Genomic DNA, 22,984 nt, shown 5'->3' with positions numbered 1-22,984 from the left:
GACTTAACATGACTATCATTGTTTACATATGTGTTCCCTTATTTACTAATGAGCATGGTCTCAAGTTGCATCCATTTACCTATAAAAGACTCCATTTTATCCTTCTTTAAGACCAAGAAGTACTCTATCATATAAAAAGACCATTTCTTTTTTATCCATTCTTCAGTCAGTGGGCATTTGGGTTGTCTGGATCTGGCTATTACAAATTGTGCTGCTATAAGCATGGGTGCACGTGTATCACTGTGGTATGATGTTTTAAATTCTTTTGGGAAGATATCCAGAAAGGGAATAACTGGGTTGAATGGGACCTCTAGTCCTAGTTTTCTGAGGAATCTCCACACTGATGTCCACAGTGGTTGCACCAGTCTACACTCTCACCAACAGTGAAGGGTTCCTTTTTCCTCACAAGCCCTCCAGCATTTGTTATTGGTTGATTTCTTGATAATAGCCATTCTTTCTGGGGTGAAGGGAATCTGTGTTGCTTTAATTTGCATCTCTCAAGTGACCAATGATATTTAACATTTTTTCACATATTTATTTGCTGTCTGTATTTCTTTATCTGAGAAGTGTGTATTCATCTCAGATGCCCATTTTTGGATTGGGTCTTTAAATCTGGGAGGACTGATTGTTTTGAGTTCTTTATATGTTCTCAATAGTAATGCTTTGTCTGAGGAACAGCTGGCAAACTTTTCTCCCACATTGTGGGTTGTCTCTTCACTCTATTGGTGGTTTCTCTTGCTGTGCAAAAGCTTTTTAGTAAGGTGAGATCTCAGTTGTTGATTCTTCATAATAGTTCCTGTGCAATCGGAGTTTTGTTCATAGTCTTTGTTTACACCAATGTCTTCAAGAGCTTTACCTAACTCTCTCTTCCAGCACATTTAATATTTCTGTCTTAATATTTAGATCTTTGATCCATTCGGATTTTATATGGGTTCAGTTTTAATCTTCCATGTGTGTAGAGCCAGCTTTTCCAGCACCATTTATTAAAGAGGCTATCTTTCTTCCAGTGAATGTGTTTGGCACCTTTGTCAAACATGGGCAACTTGCTGAGATCCTGTGTCAAAATAAAGAGGACTGAGTTCAATGCCCCATACTCGGAGCTGGGGATTTAGCTCAGTAGCATAAGCGCCTGCTTGGCAAGTACAAGATTGTGAGTTTGATCCCTGGTACCAAAAAAAAAAAAAAAAAAAAAAAAAAAAAAATCCCAATACTCAAAGAAAAAATATTATTAAGGCAATGAAAAGCAACAAGTTGGGAGAAAATATTTGCAAATTATACTTATAACAAATGAATCCAGAATTTACCTCCCCTCCTCCCCCCAAAAAAGCTGGAGACTATGTGAAGATTTGAACAAACACTTCAGCCCAGAAGGTATATCAGGGCAAATAAGCCCATGGAAAGACACACAACAGCATTAGTGGTGAGGAAAATGTAAATGAAAACTACAATGTGCCATGTCCAAGCACCTCACAAGTTGCTAACCTTTCTGGCAGCAGCAGTCACTGATGAGGATGCTGAGCAGCTGGAGCTCTCATGCTGCTGGCAGGAGTGCACAATGATTCAGCCCTCTCTTGATTTCTTGTAAACATACATTTAACACACGACCCAACAATCCTTCCTACAGTTTTGCCCAACTAAAATGAAATTTTATGTCCATGCAAATATCTGAATGAGAATGTTCATAGAAACTTTTTTTTCCCCCGAGCCAGGTTCTCTCTATGCAGTCCAGGCTGATTTTGAACCCGTAGTGAACCTCCTGCTTTAGCCTCCCAAGTGCTGAGATTACAGGCATGTACCAGGGCACCTGGCTAGGGGCAAGTTTTGACTACAAAAAAATAACACGTGAGAATGAAGCAGGGTTGATTAATTGTTCTATGTTTGGCTTGTGGTAATGGTTATACGACTGATTATGTGCATTTGTTAAAACTTCCAGAACTGTGCATGAAAAAGAATTTTACTTAAAGTATAATTACATTATTTGTATATACACATCTCATATGTGTACACATGTGAAAAGGGCTTTTAAAGAATTTTCCTCTTTTTACTACAAAGTCATATCTCACAGACTCTGTTCGTATAATTTCTTTTAGCCCAAAATTGGGACTACCTTAATCCTTGTTAATTTTCCATTTCCTCTCATTCCACCGAAACTAAAACCTTGATCACCTGGAATTTTCTCCTCTTGAGCCGGCTATTTCCTCTGTCTCCGGAAGGCCTGCTCCTGTGACTGGGAACCTTCAACCTGGTTGTATGCGGACTGCAGGGAGCAGCGTCTATGCCGGGGAGGAAAGGGAGAGAGCTGTGAGGGCAGGCAGCGAGCACCCTCTACGCCTGGGGGAGGCAAAGGAGAGCGCCCTGGGGGCAGCGCAGGGACGCCGCGGGCAGGGAGGGGGCAGAGCTGCCGGCCCACCCGCAGGGCGCTGACCCCACAGCCGAGCCTCAGGCTGGCTCTGGACTTTGGGCGGTCTCGCTCTCGGAATGGGTCGAGCCTTTACGCAAATCTGTTCCAAAGTCACAAAACCTGGGTCCTCTTCGTCTGTCTCCGTGCGAGCAACAAATATTTATCTTAGCTGGGATAAAACTCTCCGGCCTGTGTGCAGCCCTTCTGCATCTAATTACCTCCTCTGATCAAAGGGAAGGAGAACTGGCTCTGACTTCCAGGGAAGGAAATAGGGTCTCCGGAAGGTTAAGTGACTTGTCTAAAGTTATCCTTAAATTTAAGCCTGAGCACAGCGCCTGCCTGGCAAACGCGTGGTCTAGAGTTCCATTCAAATCCAAAAAACCAAACCGGAGAAACAAAACAAAAAACCAAAAAACAAACCAAAACCTGAGGACTGGACTCTTTCCATCACCTATACTCTGCTGCCCCCTACTGTGCACACAGCACAGGCGTTACATAAATCCTGCCATAAACACATTTGCTCTTTGTTGAGTTGGGCGTGATAGCGCAAACCCGTAATCTCCGCACTCAGGAGGCTGAGGCAAGAGGATCCCCGAAACTTCGAGGCCAGTCTGGACTATATAGTGAGTTCAAGGCCAGCCTAGAAAATATAGGAATAATATATGTATATAGGACTAATACATATATACACATATATTATGTATTATATATTATATACAGTTTATATGTACTTTATTATATACATGTATATATATGTTGAGCACCTACTATATGGCAGAAGCAAGTCAGACGTGACCCTTGTACTGATAGAGTCTGTCATGTAGAGGGGGAGATGGGACTACACAAATTAAGTACAACATAAACATGTAGAGAGGTACTGTGAGGTACCAGGTGCTGTGTGAAGGGAGAGGTTGGTGCGTGTAGCCTCGCCTGGAGGCCTGGGGGAATCTTGCATGAGGCAGAATCGGTAAGGATAAACTATTGAGTGGCCCCCAAGGGGGAAACAGAGTTACCAGAGATGCTCCTGGAGCTCTGGGATGAGTACCGGGGAGACGGAGACCTACCCCTAAACTGTGGGAAGACAAGAGCATGAGAGGGAGCATCATGAGCTTGGCTTTGTTCCCTTGCCAGTTAGGAATCCCAGGAGAGCCAAGGATAGGTGTGGAGGAAACAGTCTGATCTAGGAGTGTGGGATCAAGACCCAGGTTAGAAATAAAAACTGGGGGGTTGTTGAGCCACAGATAGTATTTGAAACTGTAGCAATGGATGAAACCTCTTAGTGTGAAAAGAATAGAGAGAGAGAAGAGGCTGGTAGCTGCCCTGAGAAACTTCTATATGTAAAAGATCAGTTGAGCCAAACATGTTGACATACATCTATGGTCCCAGCACTAGAGGCTGAGGCAAGAGGATCATCACAAGTTTTAGGTCAGCCTGGGCTACATAGTGAGTTCAAGGTCAGCCTCGACCCTGTCTGAACTAGCAATGGACCTAGAGTGAGGGACCAGAGAGAGAGGAAAATATGATAAAGAGAGCTGGGCAGGATGACAAACACCTGTAATTCCAGCACTCAGGAAGCCGAGGCAGGAGGCTCACAGTGAGTACAGGGCCTGTCTAAATTACATGAGATACTGTCTCAGAAAAAAAAAAAAAAAAAAAGCTGTGGAAGAGCCGAGAAGCTGATAAAGAATGACTTGAAAGGGTTCAAGGAGAGTTTGGTAACGCAGGTCACTCTGAAGTTGTTTCTTGACAAGCAGGTATCACACAATACAGAAAAAGGGATGGTGGTGTCTGAGCGTCATTCAAGGGGCAGGGCCAGCTTCATGCGCTTGTGACCTTTGTAGTCACACAAGGCCCCACACTTGTCTTTTTTTTTTTTTTTTTTTTTTTTGTGTGTGTTTTTCCTTTTTATCGGTACCGGGACTGCCTGCTTGCAAGGCAGGCGCTTATGCCGCTGAGCTAAACCCCCAGCCACCCCCACACTTGTCTTAATGCTCTGCCACCACCGTATTGATACCCTCACTATTTTTAACAAAGGTTCCTGCATTTCTGTTTTGCACTGGGCCTTATAAATTACCTAGCAGGTCCTAGAAGAGGGCACAGGGAAGGCGAGGAGATGGCGGGAGCTCCTGCTGTAGTCCAAGTCAGAGATGAAGAAAGGCCTATGCTGAGGTCTATCAGAAGAAAACACGGAGCCACATCATTCTTCACCACAGCTCCTTTGGGTTCCTATTTGATGTAGCACTTTCTCAGCTGGAAAATAGCTAGGTTTCCATCTTTTGTAATGACGAAGAATACTGCGACAAATGATTGTACAGACTGTACTTGTCTCTGTACACATGCAAGGTCTCCATGTCAGACAAATTCTCCAAGTCAGAATTATGGGTTGAAGGATGCCCATCTGCAACGTAGCCAGGGACTGCTCCGCCATGCTCCAGAGTGGTCATTGTACGACAGTACCACAGCCCCTGGGACAAGTGTTCTACCACGCTCTCTTGAACACTCAGTCACAACTGACTTTTAGTAATTGGTATTTGCAGTTTGGTGAAAAAGAAGCAGCTCATTGTTTTGTTCAGTTTTTGAGCAGGGTCTCACTATTTAGTTCAAGTGGCCTTGAGCCCACTGTGAGCTCAGACTGGCCTCAAATTTGCAGTGATCTCCTGCCTCAGCCTCCCAAGTGCTGGGATTACAGGTGTGCACCATCACAGTCAGCAGCCCACTGTTTTAATTCGCTTTTCTTTCTTAACAAATGAGGATAGTTATTTAAAAGATCACTATAAAACCCACTTATATTTCTATTTACATAAAGCCCAATTTATCTATTTGCCATTTTGAATTGAGTTACAGGTCTTTTTCTTATTGATTAGAGCTGTTTTTAAGTTTTAAAAAATTGAAAGCAAACATTTAAATTAATTTTTGGGAAGTTTCTTATAACTTTATTTCTAATAACTCCATTTCTTTGCTGTCAAGATGAAGGTCTGGATTTTTTTAAACTGCCACCTAAATAAACTGCCATAGCTTATGCTATATTTGAATACATTCTGGCCTCTTTTCTATGGTCTTTAGACATGATTACAGTTAAATTCATTCATCCATTTATTTAATTATTTTAGGCTTTTATTTTTAGGTTGTTATTCTGGTTTTTGTTTTTGTTTTGAGACAGGGTCTCATTATGAAGTTCAGACCTGCCTTGAACTCACTGTGTCATCCAGGACGGCCTCAAACTTGTAGTGGTTCTTCTGCCTCAGCCTCGAGTGCAGGAATCACAGGTGTGCACCATCATACCTTACAATACTTACTTTTAAAAATGTCTCATGATTAAAAACTGAAAGGCTGGGTGTGGTGGCTCACTCCTGTAATCCCAGCACTTGGGAGGCTGAGACCGGGGAATCATTGCCAGTTCGAGACCAGCACGGGCTACAAAGTGAGCTCAAGCCCAGCCTGAACTGCATAGCAAGACCCTGTCTCAAAAAGACAAAAAAAGCCAAACAACAACAAATAACCTGAAACGATGAAAAAAGATATACAGTGAAACTCTCCCTCCCACCTTGTCCAGAAGCCACATAACTCCCCTCCAGGGGACAATTAATTGCTGTATCTGCTTCTTGTAAACAAGCAATTGGACATACACATTCATTCTTTTTTCCCAGTATCATATCAATAGTGGCATACCAAGTACAGAATTCTGCACCTTGATTTTCTTCCATTTTACGTTACAATTTGGAAATAATTTCCTAAGTCATAAAGTACTTCCTCATTTTTTAAAATAAGTGCACAGTGCTCCATTGTAGATGCACGGCTTTGCATATCTCTCATGGGAAAAACACAATTGGCAGGTCCCGCAGGTCATTTGGGGCTGGATCCTGAGACCAGCATGAGGTATTGAGCTATAATTGAGACTTTACTGGATCCTGAACATGAACATTCAGACCCTTCCACCAGTGCCTTTACTGTCCTTTTTTTTTTCCCCCCCACACTGGGTATTGAACAACCCAGAGCTTTTATACTGAGCTATACCCCCAGTCCTTTTTATTTTATTTTCTATTTTGAGACAGTGTTTTGCTAAATTGCTAAATTGGGTTTCAATTTATGACTCTCTTGCCTCAACCTCCTAGAGTGTTCAAATTACAGGTGGGGGTTACCACTCCCAGTTTACCCTGCGTTCTCTACCAGTTAAAATTTTACGATAGTCTTCTGTTGTTTCTAGTTTTTAAGTACAGTATAGTAATGCTAGTAGTACAATACATATAAAACAGCATATCTCAAAAGTGACATCCCTTAGGAGCCTTCCTTCATCTCCCTGAGCTCCCCAGGCAGAGTGACCTCACTCCCTCCACAACCCTACAGCCCGGTGTGACAAGTTGTGGTTATTTGTCACATCTTAAGTGTGCTCAGTCATAGCTTTTTTACTTGAAGACTGTCTCATTCAGCACAGAACCTTCCACAGAGCAGCTGATTCATAACGTTTATAGGATTCTTGCAATACCTTTTGTTATTGCTGTAGTCTGCTTGCAGTGATATCCCTGCCTCAGCCTCCTGGGTGCGAGGATGACAAGTGTCCTCCATCATGCACAGCTTAATAAGCTTTTCTTGATCTTCCTATTAGTTGATCTTCATGACACGGTTAATTACTCCTCCTTTTCCCTTTTTTTTTTTAATCGGCATCAGGGATCAAACTCACGACCGCCTGCTTGCAAGGCAGGTGCTTATGCCGCTGAGCTAAATCCCCAGCCCCCAATTACTCCTCCTTTTCTTAAAACACTTTCTTCACTTGGCTTCCAGGATTTCTCCCTGAGTTTTCTTCATTTTGACTGTTCCTTCTCCACATCTTTTGCTGATTCCCCTTCATTTTTCTAATCTCTAAATATTACAGCTTTCCTTGGACCCAGTCATTAGAGCTCTTTTTTACATTCACTTATTTCCCAAGTCATTTCTTCTGGTCCCTGAACTTTTAAATATTGTCTTTATTCTGAGAACCTCCCAATTCCATTCCATTTGACCTCTGTCTTGGACTCAGGCCACATATCACATGGCCCGCTTGCCCTGTCCACTTGGGTGTTTGATAGACGTCTCCTACTTAATGTGTCTCTAACTGGGGGTGGAGGGAGGTCCAAACTGAGCTCTTGATATTTTTATGCAAACCCACCTTTCTCATCTTGTGTCTGATAAAGGCAACTCTTCTTCTAGTTGCTCAGGTAAGAAGTTTGGCATCATTTGGTTTTCCTCTCTTCTTCATACTTCATATTAAACCCATTGCCAAATTTTGTTAGTTCTACCTTCAGACTGTACCAAGAATCCAGCTAGACCCTCACTATATCCCCTTGTTCGCGGGCCCAGGTCATTTATCTTGCGCCTGGAGGAAGGCAGCACCTCCCAGCTACCATGGCCTCAACCTTCCCCTGCCCAGCAACCACAGCGAGGCTGCTGCTGCAAAGCAGATGTCTCAGAACCTTCCACCTCTGTAACCTTCCTCTTCTCCTACGCCTCCTCTTCCATGCTGGCCACGCCGGGCTCCGAGTTGTCCTCCAAACCTGCCAGACATGCTCGTCTCCAGAATTTCATACTTGCTATTTCCTCTTCCTAAACATTTTTCTCTTGAAAGCTGCATGATCCACTGCCTTACTCCTTCCATTCTTTGCAAAACGTTCACTTTCTTAACTGAGGTCTTCCCAGCCACTTGATCCTAAATTTCACAGACAGACAGACACTCTCTCTCTCTCTTTCTCTCTCTCTCTCTCTCTCTCTCTCTCTCTCTCTCTCTCTCTCTCTCTCTTTCTCTCTCTCACATACACACACACACCTCACATTTCATGTCCTGGTTCCCTGGTTTTCTCCACAGTCACTATCTAAACATATTTTTAAATTATTTTGTTTGTGGTCTGTCACCCCTATCAGGATTTCAGTTATGTAAAAACAGGGAGTTTTATCTGATGTTTACTGCTCTATGCCAGCAGTAGGATAGTATTCAACACAAAGCACCCATTTAATAAATATTTGTTGAAGGCTGGATGTGGTCCCACATACCTCTGATCCCATACTCCGGAGGCTAAGGCAAATTCAAATATTTGTTGAATTTATTTATCGAATGAAGTCAAATGCTGTCACGTCATTCCTCTATTAAAATCCTTTCCATGGGCTGCAGGTATAGCTCTGTGGTAGAGCACTTGCCTAGCATACACGAGGCCCTGGGTTCCATCCCCAACAAAGACAGACAGACAGACAGACAGACAGACAGAGGTAGGTAATGCCCCACTGCCTGGAACAGAATTATCAAAATTCTGGGTTTCAGGTTGGGGATTTAGCTCAATAGCACAGTGCCTGCCTGGCAAATGTGACATCCTGAGTTTGATTCCCAGTACCCCAAAAAACAAAAACTTTGAGTTTCAGGACCCTCTTTACACTCTCAAAAATTATTGAGGACTCGAGCTTATGTTTATGTGAATTATTTATCAGTAATTATCCTAGGAATCAAAACTGAGAAATTTAAAAACATTTACATATTAATTAATTAACAAATAGGCCTGTTAACATTTAAAACATTGTTATGGAAAATATCCATATCTTCCAAAACAAAGAAAAAAGCTTAATGAGAAGAATGGTATTATTCCATATTTTTGAAAATCTGCGGTTGTGCTTGCCAGGATCAAACTCACAACCTTGTGCTTGCCAGGCAGGCACTGTGCCACTGAGCTATATCCCCAGCCTAAAATTGTATTCTTGTATCTGCTTCTGTATTGAATCTGTGGCGATGAATCACAAAACCTCTGGAAACCACAGTATTCTCATGAGAGGAATTAAAAAAGACAATAATGTCTTGGTGTTACTACCAGTCTTTTGTTATCCCTTCATATCTGTTCCTTTGTGCAAACAGCTCCTCCCGCTCTATATGGCAAATGCCTGCTGGTCAGTTACGGCTCCTCTTACCTCCTGCCATCTCTAGACAATCTGTAGTTTCCTCTTCTCTGCTCCCATAATTCACTGTTTTCTCTCTCAGCACATATTTGTGTTAACTTCTAATTGTCTATCTCCCAACTGACCTCTACAAGCAGAAACTCTGCATGAATCTTCTTCATATCCCCAGCATCTCTTGCAATATTTAGCTTTCAAAACTGGGCATAGTGGCATGTAATCCTAGCACTCAGAAGGCTGAGACAGGGGGATCACTGTGAGTTCAGTGATCCCAACAGCCTGGACTACATAGTGAGTACAAGGCAGCTTGAACTATATAGCAAGGCCCTGTCTCAAAAAAGGAAAACATAGGCAAACTCACTTCTGGGGCTCTTTCTGTTCCTCTTAGAAATTTTCTTTCTCTCAATAAATTCTTTCGGGGCTGGGGATTTACCTCAGCGGCATAAGTACCTGCCTTGCAAGCAGGTGGTAATGAGTTCGATCCCTGGTACCGATAAAAATGAAAAAGACAAAAATAAATAAATAAATAAATTCTTTCTACTTTAAAAAGAAAAAAAAAAGCACTCAGGAGATACACAATAAATGTGTACTCAATAAATAAATAAGAAGTGGAGGAAACAGTAAGCTCTGGCAGTGATATAATATTACTTGATAAGATTATCAATATCATAGGTTTTTGTTTTTGTTTTTTTAATCGGTACTGGGGATCAAACTCATGACCATGTGCTTGCAAAGCAGGCGCTTGTGCCACTGAGCTAAATCCCCATCTTCTTCCTTTTTATCGGTACCGGGGATTGACCCGGTTTTTGTTTTTTTTAACAGATAAAAAAATTAATTGGAAAGTTAGAGGAAAGGCCTCCAGCATAAGTAGCTGGAGGGGGCACACTCTCACTGGGATTCAGACTGGCTCATCCACAAAGGGAGCAGGCCAGTTTTCAAAGATTAGGAAGTGGGCTGGACTCCACTTGGTCTCAGCTCTGGTACCATGGCTCTGGAATCTTCTCCGTTGAGGGATGGTTGTGTCCATAGAACACGATGGTCTCTGTGGTGGAGGCCCTGGCTCCTCCTTTCTTGGAATTCAGGTGATCACAGGATTAGAACCGTGATTCAAGGCTTCTGGGTATAGCTGAATATCCCTGTAAACCTCTTCTTTTGGTTCCCCTAATCTTGAAGGGGGATGAAATCGTGTAAATTCCAGGGCAAATCAACAGTTCAGCCAGCCTCTAGATAGACACCTCCAAAATGATCAGTTGATATGCACAGTTGAGAAGAGATCTGACCCAAGATTCACAGAGAGAAACAATACAAAATGAGGGTCAAGCTGGGAATTTGTAAGTCCTCAATATATAAGTTTTCCTTGACATTTGGTCACTTGACCATATCATTTTAAAAAGTGAGTCCTAACCATTCTTGGGTCTCTATGAGTTGAAGAAGACAGGGGATATCAGTTTCATTTTACACAAGAGGAAACAAAGACTCAAAGAGACTGACTTGATGAAAGCACACGGAAGTTAGTGATTTCCAGGCTTTAAATCATGGGCTCTCTTCTGCTTTGGTTGTTCTGTTTTGTGTTGGTTTTGGTTTGGTTTTTGAGACAAGGTCTCATGTGTAGTCCAGGCTGGCCTTAAACTCATGGTGATCCTCCTGCCTCAACCTCCTGAGTGTTGCTGGGGTTACAAAGCATGTACCACCACACTCAGCCTTTTTTCTCTTTTATCTCATACTTATCATGATCATTGAAGGCCCAGAAGTCAGCTCTGGTGACTCCATTGTCTGGTATTATTCTAAAGCCTAAACTGTTGTTAATTTTTGAAGTGACTTCACAATGGTTTGTGGACCTTCCTCTTACTAAGAACTACCTTAGGAACTCATTTGATAAGTACCCATTCACTCTTGTCAGCCTGTTCTTTTTCTTGTTTGCAGTTACCTACTGCCAATCCACATCTAGTACCCCTCCCTGGTAGCTGGCTCATGGCGGACTGCTCTAGCTCTGTAACATCATTTGCTGGTCAAGAGCATTTGGCATTAGGTAGAGGACATGAGTTTGCTAGGCCAGGTAGTGGGCACACGTATCCCAGCACTCAGGAGGCTGAGGCAAGAGGCTCACTACAAGTTCCAGGCCAGCAGGGCCTACACAGTGAGTTCAAGGCCAGACAACTACATAACAAGACCCTGCCTCAAAAAAACAAAGAAAAGCCCAGGCCCGTCCGCTTCATTTCCCTCCCCAATACACACTGGAAAATATCCACTCCCAAATCTTCCAAAATTGGGCTGTTCATTGTCTTTCTTCAGTGAGAACAAGGCCTTGTCCTCATCTGTGTCATAACTTCTGTAACCACGATGACCTATCTCTCCCATCCTGCTGGACTGTGAGCCATTCAGTGGTGTTTGCCAGTCTTTAGCCCCTTTGATCTCCTGAGACTGCCGACCCCTCCCATCTCTCAGGGGCTCTCCAACCCTTCACCTGGCACTCCTCTATCCTGGCTCTTCAGTCTTCTAGACTCTTCTTCAGACTCCTGTAATTGCTCTTCACAGATGCCCCAAGATGGGGCCTGTTGTCTTTTGTTCTTTTTTATTCTTCCCTTTCAGATTCAAATATTGTACTTGACCTGAAGAGTTCCAGCATATCCTTGCTTCACCCTCTTCCGAACTCATTTCTGTACCCATCTCAGTGACTGGTGGTCACTTCCAACCTCAGCAAGCCCCAAACTCAACTTCTGTCATCTCCCCCAAGCCACTTCCTTTTCCTGATGACTCCGGTTCTGTGAAGACAGCCATTCCTCTTTCTGAGTTGGCCTTTCCTCCTTCTTTGATACCACTGTCTCTTACCTTTCAGGTCATCTTAAAAAAAAAAAAAAAAAATGGGTTCTGAGGCCATATTGTTCTAGGCATGCCACTTATCAGCCATACCCTTCCTCAGAACTGTCACCTCCTTTTCCTAAATTGAAATAACTGTAACTGTTCTGTAGGGTTTTTCGATCAGGATTAAATGAGACAGAATTCAGGTAAAGTGCTTAGCCCATGGCTGGTCCGTGTAGCAGGCATTCCATAAGTGTTAACTATTATTGCACTCATTATTTTCTTGAAGTGACGTATTGCAATAGTCTCCCAACTCATCTCTGCCTCTTCTGGTCATTATTCTCTACCTTCTGAAGGAAACTCACAAGCAACCTCTATTAAGTTCCAAGTGCTTCATCCTTACAGCTCCCTCATACAGTAATTACTGGTATCATCTTATAAAAGTGTAATAAGCCAGGATTTGAACATATTTTTGATTCTAAAACCGACAAAATACCATTTTTTGTACATTCTCCTGTTGAAGAAAATCTTATCACCACTCGATTCAGAGTACAACCCGAATTCATTACCCTACCATTCACCAACCTGTACTATTTCCCACATTCCCCAGCATCTTCTGTGCTCCAGAGAAACTGACCTGCCACCCCAGCCACAGCATGAACACCCTCAACGTCCTCTGCCACTGCCTTTCCTTTGTTTAAGAGCCTACCGAGGGTCCTACTCCTCCTGATACCTTTCCCAACCGCTCCAGGCCCTCTTCTCCTTCGGCTCCTGGAGCATTTGCTTGAATGTTTTTTGACATTTGGTGCTTGCTGTCCTATATTTCTTTGAGCTTCAACTTTCTCAGTAAGGTGTAAACCTTTGCATTTCAGGAATGGGCCTTGTTTGCTTGTTAGTATCCCAAGCAGACCAGAGTCTTACGTATAGAAAATCCCCAGTAAATACAGGCTCTTTGGAATGAAAGATGAGCCCCCTAGCTGGGAGATCTCTTTGCCTCCTGGAATATGGGAGGCGTGAGCTTTGCCTTAACTTCACCTAAAGCTTCCCAGAGCTGCCCACGTTAAGGGCCTTGGGTTTCTTTGTACCTTCTCCACCTGCTGGCCCCTGCACGCTGCTCCTCTCCAGGGTCACCCTCTCATTCCCAGCCCTGCCCCAGGGCACTCCTCAGTCCCCTCCTCTAGGCTGTCTCCCGGAATCCCACCTCTTCCAGGGACACCCCCACCCACCCACCGCTCGCCTTGGCCTTCAGGCCTCTAACCCCGACTTTCCTCCCCAGAGCCAGGATTATTTCGCCTCTTCGCTCGCCCTCGGGGCTACCGCCCGACGCCCTCCTCCACCCACCCCAACCACACAGCCACCCACCTACCCACCTGCCCGGACGCTGTTCTTTCCGCCTGGGCGACCGCCCATGCTCCCCCCGCGCCTCCACCCCAGCCCCAGCCCCAGCCCCAGCCCCAGCCCCAGCCGCGCCGCCCGGAGCCGCCGCCCCGCAGGCCGGGCTGGGTGCTGCCCCCGCGCCCTGGCCGCCCCCTGCCGGGGCGGGGCGCGCGGAGGCGGGGGCGCGCGGGCGGCCGAGGCGGCGGTGGCGGCGGCGGCGGCGGCGGCGGCGGCGGAGGCAGGCGGGCCGGGCGCGTGTCCGCGGCGCCGTGACTCGGCGGCTCCGCAGCGGCTGCAGCGGGAGGACCCGGCCGGAGCCGCCGCCCCCGCCGCCGCCATCGCAGCCGGGCGGCCGGGCCCCGCCGCCGGGATGCCGAGGACCCGGGGCGGCCGCGCCGCGCCGGGCCGGGCCGCACGCCGGAGCCGCTGGCGGGCCCCGGGGCGGCGGCTGCTGCCGCTGCCGCTGCTACTGCTGCTGCCCGCGCTCTGCTGCCTGCCGGGCGCCGCGCGGGCGGCGGGCGCCGGGGACCGGGCGGCCGCGGCGGAGGCGCCCTTCGCCGGGCAGGTGGGGCGCGGGCCTGCGGGCGGGGCGGGGGGCGGCACCGGCAGGGCCTGGGCCGCGCCGCGCCCACTGTGGGGGGCGGCGGGGCGACGCGCGGGGTCCGCGCTCAGGTCCGGGCCGCGGCCGCGGGAGCGGGGAGGGCTGCGCCGGGGCCGCCGCGGCCGGAGCCGTTCAGCACCGCGGACAGGGCAGCGGCGGGGGCGGGAGCGGCGGGGTCGGGATTGTTGTGGTGGCGGTGAGGTGTGTGGCCTGCATGACTATGTGTGAGGGAAACCGTACAACGCCTCGGAGTAAATAGTAAGCGCAGCCAGTCTGTTGTGGGAGAAGAAGCCGAGGATGTTCAAGCTGGAGAAGGGGGAGGGGAGGGCGGAGGAAGGACTGGATCCCTCTGTTCGTATCCAGAGGTGGAGACAAAATAGACTTGCTCGGTGTTGCCCTACAGGGCAGCACTAAGGCCAACTAAGGGTGGGGGGAAGGGGTTGCAAGAAGGCAGATTTCAGCTTAATATAAAAAGAAGTTTGTAACGATTGGAGCTGCTCAGCCAGTTTAGAAGACAGTGAGCTGCTCATCACTGGCATGTGCTAGCAAAAGCTCCAGGACACGATTGGATGGATGCGTGCATAATACTTGCATGGATACATGCATAATAATAACAGTAATGCCAACGAGCATTTACTGAACGCGTTAGAGGCCAGGCCTGGTGCTTTATACATTATATGCATTAGCTCACTTAATCTTCATAAGTACTCTAGGAGATAGTTGTGATTGTTATCCCCATTTTACAGACCTTATTGACTCAAACCACATAAGTAACTTGCCCAAGGTCACACAGCTAGTGAGTGAAGAAGCTGGGGTTTTAACCCAGGCAGACTAACTCTGCTTTCCTCACATTTAACCATGTCATTATTCTGCATCATATGGGGAGGGGGCAGTTGAACTATGTAATTGCTCTGGTCTCTTCCAATCTAGAGGTCTGTGCGTCTAACAATATTGAGACTATGGTATTGTGCTTGGAAAATTCAGAGCGATTTCCTGAATTATCCTAAGAAGGAGTGTACTTGTTGAAGCAGGCAGTCTGTTCAGAAGACTCTGCCAGAACAGCAATTTTTAACTGGGCATGGGACGCCAGAGGCCATAAATTCCCTGAAATTTTCTGTAGATTTGTGTTTGCATATACAAATGCATATTTTTCTAGGAGAGAATCCCTACATTTCTTCAGATTTACAAAGGGTTACATGTTCCTTCCAAAATTAGGGTGTGTAGAAGAATCTTTAGCCCTAGTTAATAGTTGTCTCCAATGATCTTATAATTGCCAGTTGAGTTTTAGTGAAAACTTTTCCTAGCTTGTTTGTGTTTTTAGCTTTAGCTCATGTCAAAGTAATGTGTTTCATGAGTTTACACCCTAGAAGAAGTAGGATGTGCTTAGACTTCCTGAGTGTACACGATGAGATGGAAAGACACTGATCTGGGATTTAGGGGACCTGGAGTCTAATCTGACTTTGGCCCCTGGTGTTTTCTGTGACCTGAAGGCATTTCCTTGCCCTCTGTAGGTTTGAACCTTACAGAGACAGGGCTGGGAAATGTCAACTGTGATGCTTTTTTATTCTGTGGCATTTCGAGCATTAAGAGGAGGTGATTTAAATAAATATGTCAGGATTCAGAGAGAAGGTTACATTTACCCAGTCTTTATCCTTACCAATTTTACAGGCTTTGATTATATTCCACTGCTCTTAGCTTTTTTATTTACAAACTTAAGCTCCCCCAACATGACAGCCAGCCTCAGAATAAGCACATTTATCCTCTGGATCATTTTAGATGTCCTTCTTGGATATATCTGAGCCCACATTTTCAAGCTGACCACTGTCCCCAACTGTGGAACCCTATGATTTTGCATAAAGAAAGGGTGATTTTTTTTTCGTTGATTTCTAGGTCCCATTCTTGCATCTGCCCATCTCCATGTCAGCTATCCTCAGCACCCTAGGCAGCCTAGGAACCTGTCCGCATAGCTCCCTGATCCCTTTCCTGGGTCAGAACTGATAGCCTGGAACCCAACACCGTATCAGTATGGGGATTATTTTTATCAGCATGCATTGCCTTACATTTCCCTGTGTTGATGTTCAGCTGCCATTTTGCATCTCTCTCTCTTTCTCTCTCTCTCTCTCTCTCTCTCTCTCTCTCTCTCTCTCTCTCTTTCTCTCACTCTCTCTGTCTCTGTCTCTCTTCTCCACTCCTTTCCCTCAGCTTAGGATTTTCCTACCTGAAAGCAGTCTATATGATCTGCAGTGCTGAAATTTTACTTTGCTCTACTTCTTCTGGATCACTTATAAAACATTTAAGTCAGACAAGTCCCAGCATAGTCTCTTGGAGGCCCCTGAACTCTTAACCCCCTCCCATTCCTTTCCATCTGCTCTCTCCTAGCTCTAAGTGAGTTCTCAGGGCCTGACACTACCCTTGATTCCATTCCATTTTAAATGTCTAATATATTGTTCAAAACTTTCTACAAGATAGCCAAATTACATCCACTGCTATTATCAAAAATTTGTGCCTAATCTCTTCACTGAACAGTAGTGGATCACACGATTGAAACCTGAGAGCGTATTGTTGCTTTTCAGCAAGCTGATAATGTTGCTTACTCTGTGTTCTGTCTGTAAGGCCCCTGGAGTCTGACTCCACCCTGCCACCCCATTAGCAGGCCGTCTCTCCCAGTGTGCACAGATAATGCATCCTTATTCCACACAAGCCTGTCTCTCCCTTTTCCTAACACAGGCTGCCCGCATTTCTCCGGATATGGTCATGTGTTGTTCACTGTCATCCACCCCCTCCATTCATCCCAAAACATTCCCTAAAGTTTCAGCTGATTTTACAGGAAACCCTCCCTCACTTCTTTAGGCATCATTACTTCTCTGACCTTGGAGGATTACTTTGGGGCAGCCCAACTAGTGTGTCATTTAATTTTTTTTTTTTTATCGGTACCAGAGATCGAACTCATGACCCCGTGCTTGCAAGGCAGGCGCTTATGCACCTGAGCTAAATCCCCAGCCCCCGTCATTTAATTTTTAAAAATACTAGTCAGGCTTGGTGGCATACACCTGTAATCCCAGCACTTGGGAGGCTAACACAGGAGGATCTCTCTGAGCTCAAGGCCAGCCTGGGCTACAAAATGAGTTCAAGGCCAGCCTGAACTGTATAGTGAAACCCTGTCTCAAAAAGACAAGCTAATAATAATAATAATAATAATATAAGATAATAATAATAATAGTAAATATTATTTGGTAAGGTTATGGTACATAGGCAAGGCCTTTCCCAACCAAATTATGTTTTTAGATCTAACACAATTCACAACCTTAATATCCACTTTTGGGTATTCAGTGAGCATTCAATGATTTTATTCTTTTTTTTTTTTTTTTTTTTTGTCTTTTTCTTTTTTATTGGTACCTCAGGGGGTTTAGCTCAGCGGCATAAGCGCCTGCCTTGCAAGCAGGTGGTCGTGAGTTCGATCCCCGGTACCGATAAAAAAGAAAAAGACAAAAAAAAAAAAAAAAAACAGGTTACATGAATCTGAAATAGGTGCTCATAGGTATACAAGTCTTGAAGTCCTTTCTAAAACCCTTCTTAGGGATGAGACTCATTGCCTTTCTTTCTTTGAAGGGAAATAGAGGTTATGTCTTTAGGCCATGGATCCACAAATTCACCTTTGAGTTCTATCATAACTCTTTAAGTAGGATGTCATCTAATGATAGTGGCATGCAACTGAGAGGAATCAAAAGGTAGCCATTACCTTAGAGATCACCCAGTAAGCACACAGTAGCATTTAATAGATATTTCCTTAAATTGCCTTAAATGAGGAGCCTAAGGGCACAAACCTTGATGTAGCTGATTCAAAACCAAAACTTTTCCCTACCCTTCCGGCTTCTAAATGGAAAGCACTTTTCAGTGTCTTTGGCTTTTGATTTCATGTCTCTGATCTTTCATTATCAAGCACCCCCCCACACACACACACAAAAAAAAAGTTGATTCAGTCTGTTTTCTCTTTTTTTTTCTTCTTGAGTGTTTCTTTTATATTTTGAGCATCAGAGGGTTCTGTCTGTTTGCTAATTGGCTTCCTGACTTTGGTTTATTTAAAGCATCCCTTCAGGGCTGGGGATTTAGCTCAGTGGCATAAGTGCCTGCCTTGCAAGCATGCAGTTGTGAGTTCAATCTCTGATCCCTGGTACCAAAAAAAAAAAAAAAAAAAAAAATTCCTTCCTTTTATTTATTTCTTTTCCTCTATTGCTTATTATTAGCTGGTAAGAAATGTCCCTCAGGTTTTTTTTCTTTGTTTTGTTTTGGTTTTTATTTGTCTTTTTTAGGGTCTCACTGTGCAATTCATGCTGACCTTGAGCTCACTTTGCAGCCCAGGCTGGTCTTGAACTCAAAATGATCCTCTTGCCTCAGCCTCCCAAGTGCTGGGATTACAGGGATGTGCTACCATGCCTGGCTATGTCCCTCAGTTTTAAAAAATTATTTATTTATGCCTTCTTAAGTTCCAATCTGATTCTGAAGGAAGTCAAAATGGGTAGAAAGAGACCACCAATAACTCACACCACACAGTATATGGCTTGTAGACTCAGAGAGTAATGGATTCCAGCCTTTAAGACTTGTTTTAAGTAATTTATTCTGGGAAGATGGAGAATGCTGTTTGGTTTGCACCTGTACAAGAAGGGTTACACCCCCAAACAAGTCTGGAGTGAGTAGACCTAATTAAGAAGCAACTAACATAGTCCTTAGTCTAAAAATTCTTTCAATGTGATTGCAGTCTCCAGTATATCTTCATTTATGTTAGAGAAAAAAACAGTTCTCACTGTTAGGAAGTTTATCTTTCGCGTAAGCTGAATCTACTCTGCTGTGTTTTTATTTTTTATTATTTTTGACAGTTTCTAATCAGATTTTATTGGTACATTTTAGGTATATATAATGATCACTTTCATCATAGAGGATTTATACCCGTACATGATATAACTTGTTTCTTTCTTTCCCATTCCCTTACCCTCCCTTTGCCCCTCCTGCCCTCCTCATTTACAAAACCTTTTACCCTTTTTTTTTTTTTTTTTTTTTTTGGTACCAGGGATTGAACTCATGATCTCATACTTGCCAGGCAGGCGCGTAAACCACTGAACTAAACCCCTGGCCCCTCCATTTTTAACTTCTTGTCTCATATTTTTCTGCTACATTTAAAAATTTATTTTCTCTTACTATTGCTGTGGATTTGCCTATTATTTTAATACTCCTTTGTATCTAAGGTGCTTTGTACTTTGTGTGTATGCGTGTGTGTGTGTGTCTGTGTGTGTGTGTGTGTGGTGTCCTGGAAACAACCTTGTGAAGATAACAGGGAAGATATCCTCATTTTATAGGTGAGTAAACCGAGACAGAGAGAGATGATATAACTCACTCATCAGCTTGTCAGGGACCCACATACCGCTAATAAGCAGTAAAAACAAGTCAAGAAGCTGCATTTCCTGTCCTTGGGCTGGGTGGTTTTTCCTCTGCATAAAACTGTCATATTCTGGATTATTAGAATAGCTAGTTAGCCATTTGCTCCCACTTTGAACTATGTCCACTCCAGGCCCTGGAAGAGGTAGCTTTAGAACTAGCAGATACAAATTATAATGATACCAAAGAAACCAATCTTAGGAAGTGGTTGGCCTTATAATGTGGCATTATATGAACCTCAAAAAGAAGAACATAAAAAGCCACGGTAGGCCAGGGATATAGCTCAGTGGCACAGCGCCTGCCTGGAAAGTAGGAGGTTATGAGTTTGATTCCTGGTACAAAAAAAAATAAATAAATAAATAAAGCCAATGTCTCCTCAGCACCTAGGACAATGCCTAATACCTTCTAGACTTGCAATAAATGTTTTAAAATCAGTTGTACTGTCTGTGTACATCATCAACTTCTTTAAAACTTGGCACACACAACTCAGTAGCTTTTTGGAAGGATAAAGTAACGCGTGCTAGAGGTATAAACTGGGTAAGTGCAGAAGAGGATGGAAAGACTCAGCTGAGGTTGGGCCAGAAGGTTCAGCCACCTTCCAGAAGAAGGTGGTACCTTTGATGAACCTTTGAGGGAGAGATACAGAAAACGGCAAGTGAGTGGTGCAGACAGAAGAAAGACTGAACCACACTGCTGTACCAGTCCACGATGTTTAGGAGACAGTGGATAACTAGATGCGCCCAGAGCACTGAGTTTCTTGCTCTTTTTAGGAAGAGTATATAAGGAGAGGAGGCTGGAAAAGGAGGCTGAGAGCAGATTGTGAAATTGGCTTTTGTCCAAAGGCTGAGGGGAGTCATTGAAGGTTTCTGAGTGAGACGTGACCTGCTCAGAGAGCTGTGTTGAGGAGGCGGAGGGACTGGGCTTTTCCCGTTATTCTAGGTGCTGGACCCTCTCTAAGCACAGTTTAGGCCTGAGTACCCACCTTAGGGGATGGTTTGTGGATAGAGGTGAGTCTGGCTCTGGCCCGTTCTCAGTGAGAGGCTTGGTTTGGTTTTGTTCTGCAGTGCTGAGCATCAGACTTGTGCGTGCGAGGCAGGTACTCTACCACTGAGCTGTACTTCCCGTCACTGCTAAGAGGTTTTGTTCATCTGTGTTTGGACTTCAGGGTTCATTCTATTCAAGTCCTTTATTTTGGCTGACTTTGTAGTGTTAGGGAGAGAACTCGGGGTGTTTTTCCACTGAACTACACCTCTAGCCTTTTTATTTTTTATTTCAAGATAGGATCTCACTAAGTTACCCAGACTGGCCTTGAACTTCCAATCCTCCTGTTTCAGTTTCCTGAGTAACTGGGGTTTAGGCATCCCAGTCCTTTGCTAGTTTTACTTCATCATTATAACATGTGCTTGTTTTCTTTTATTTTTTATTTTTATTTAAAGAGAAAAAAACAAAACAAAACAAAGCAGTAAAAGGGTACAAGTAATACAGAATTTCAAGAAAAAAATATACAGTAAGGAATCACTAGTTGATAGATTACATATTGTCATCTTAGAAACAGTTGTCCAAATTACAAAATTAAAGCATACAAAGTAGACATTCATACAGTGAGATTGCAGACAGTTCTATTCAATGATCCAACAAAAACTCAGTAATATGGTTTTCTATCCTACACACTTAAATATACATGCAGTTATATCCTTTAGATCACTTTCACATGTGCTTGTTTTCAAAGGAAGTTAATTTTCAAACACAATTTTATTTATTTATTTATTTATTGGTCTTTTTCGTTTTTATCGGTACCAGGGATCAAACTCATGCCTGCACACTTGCAAGGCAGGTGCATATGCCACTGAGCTAAATCCCCAGCCCCTCAAACACAACTTTAATTTATGTTTTAGTGATAGGATAATAGCAAAGTGGTGTGTGTGTAAATATATATATATATACACATGACTATGTGTATATAATTATATATGTAAATTTTCAAAGATTATATATGTTATAAAAATGTGAATAGAGAAAAGCAAGGTATTATTAAACCTTTGCCAGCAATAATAATTTTTTTTCAGACAGGGTCTCACTCTAAAGTTTAGGTTGGTCTTGAACTCATTTTGTAGCCCAGGCTGGCCCCGAACTTGCAGTGATTCTCCTGCCTCAGCCTCCCAAGGACTGGAATTGCGGGCATACACCACCATGCCCAGCATCAATAATAATTTTAAAATTCAATTTGATGCCATAAATACTTAGCTGCTGCCAAAAGAAGTTGTCTTCCTCCTCTTTCTCTTATCACTGCCTCAGAATCATTGCCCAAACCCAGCAATTCCACTTAATGAATAGACCCTTACTGCCTCCACTTCTTTCCAGTTCCACAGCCTCCGTCTTAGACTAAACTTCTGTCATCTCTCATCACAAACTTCCCATCTGATCAGCTCTCTCACCTGCCTCTAATCCTTTATGTACCATCCCAGGGAAACATAAAAATAAATTCACACGGGGTCACTTATATCTGAAGCCAGTACATCAAAACCTAAGATTTGGGGGCTGGGGATTTAGCTCAGCGGCATAAGCACCTGCCTTGCAAGCAGGTAGTCGTGAGTTCGGTCCCCGGTACCAGAAAAAAAGAAAGAAAGAAAAAAAAAACACCAAGATTTGACAAAGCTGATTGGTAATTATCTGATGTTTGTTTCATTATAACTTTCTGTAAATTTCCTTTTTCAGACAGGGCCTCACTATGTAGTTCAGGTGGGCCTTGAATTCACTGTGTAGCCCAGGCTGACCTCAAACTCACAGTGGTCCTGTCCTCCTGCCTCAACCTCCTGAGTGCTTGAGTGTACCACTGCAGGCTTATTACATCTTTCTGAGTGCGTGAAATATTTAAATACCAAATTTTAAAACATACCAAGAATCTGATCATGTCACTCTCACCCTTGTCTTGTTTAACATGGCTTTTAGGACAAAGGCTAAATTGCTATTACTAATTTACTACTAATTTTAATTATGAGAAAATTTCAAATGCACGCAAACGCAGAAAGAACTGTATGGTGAGCGCCTTGGAAACCAGCCCCAGCAGGCTGCTCCACACAGCATACGAGGCCGTGCATGGCTGAGTCCTTCCCACTCTTCAACTGCCTTTTATCCCACTCTCTCTCCCACTGCTCACGGGGCTCCAGGCGCCCGGCCTTCTCTCTCCTTCTGTTAGACAGGCTCCTTCCCTTCAGAAATTCGACATTTTTTTTTCTGCAATGTTCGTTCTTAGACTTTCACCTGGCCTCTTTTATTCATTCACAGGTCTCAGCTGGGATGTCAGGGACGGTCCCTGACACCCAGCCTGTATCTGCTGTCACGTGCATTCCCTGTGCTTGCCCTTTTCTTTCATCTCGCTGATCATAGCTGCAATGAAATGTTTACTGTTTCGCTGTCTCCTCCACCGGGCTGTGAGGTCCATGAGGGGAAGTTCAACGGAGCCAACAGGC

General features: G+C 44.1%; 1 protein-coding gene and 1 long non-coding RNA gene across 2 annotated transcripts in view; one reads left to right on the top strand and one right to left on the bottom strand.

Moving 5' to 3' along the window:
- Positions 1-395: 395 nt before the first annotated feature.
- On the bottom strand, positions 396-13,270 carry LOC134476011 (uncharacterized). The gene is made up of 2 exons (XR_010047403.1): positions 2,167-13,270; positions 396-1,054 (listed from the first exon to the last, which is right to left on the bottom strand). It is a non-coding gene; the product is annotated as an uncharacterized LOC134476011 (long non-coding RNA).
- Positions 13,271-13,814: 544 nt separating this feature from the next.
- Positions 13,815-22,984, top strand: part of Mmp24 (matrix metallopeptidase 24) — a 45,426-nt gene continuing 36,256 nt past the window's right edge. The window contains exon 1 of the mRNA XM_063248462.1: positions 13,815-14,048. Coding sequence (XP_063104532.1) covers positions 13,854-14,048 — 195 coding nt within the window. The 5' untranslated portion in view covers positions 13,815-13,853. The remainder of the gene's footprint in view (positions 14,049-22,984) is intronic.

This window comes from Cavia porcellus, unplaced genomic scaffold, assembly GCF_034190915.1.
Source record: "Cavia porcellus strain 051 isolate PalLab524CR breed Dunkin Hartley unplaced genomic scaffold, mCavPor4.1 scaffold_5, whole genome shotgun sequence".
NCBI lineage: Eukaryota > Metazoa > Chordata > Mammalia > Rodentia > Caviidae > Cavia > Cavia porcellus.
The sequence above is the reverse complement of the archived record's forward strand: the minus strand, read 5'-3'. Positions and strand labels throughout refer to the sequence as shown.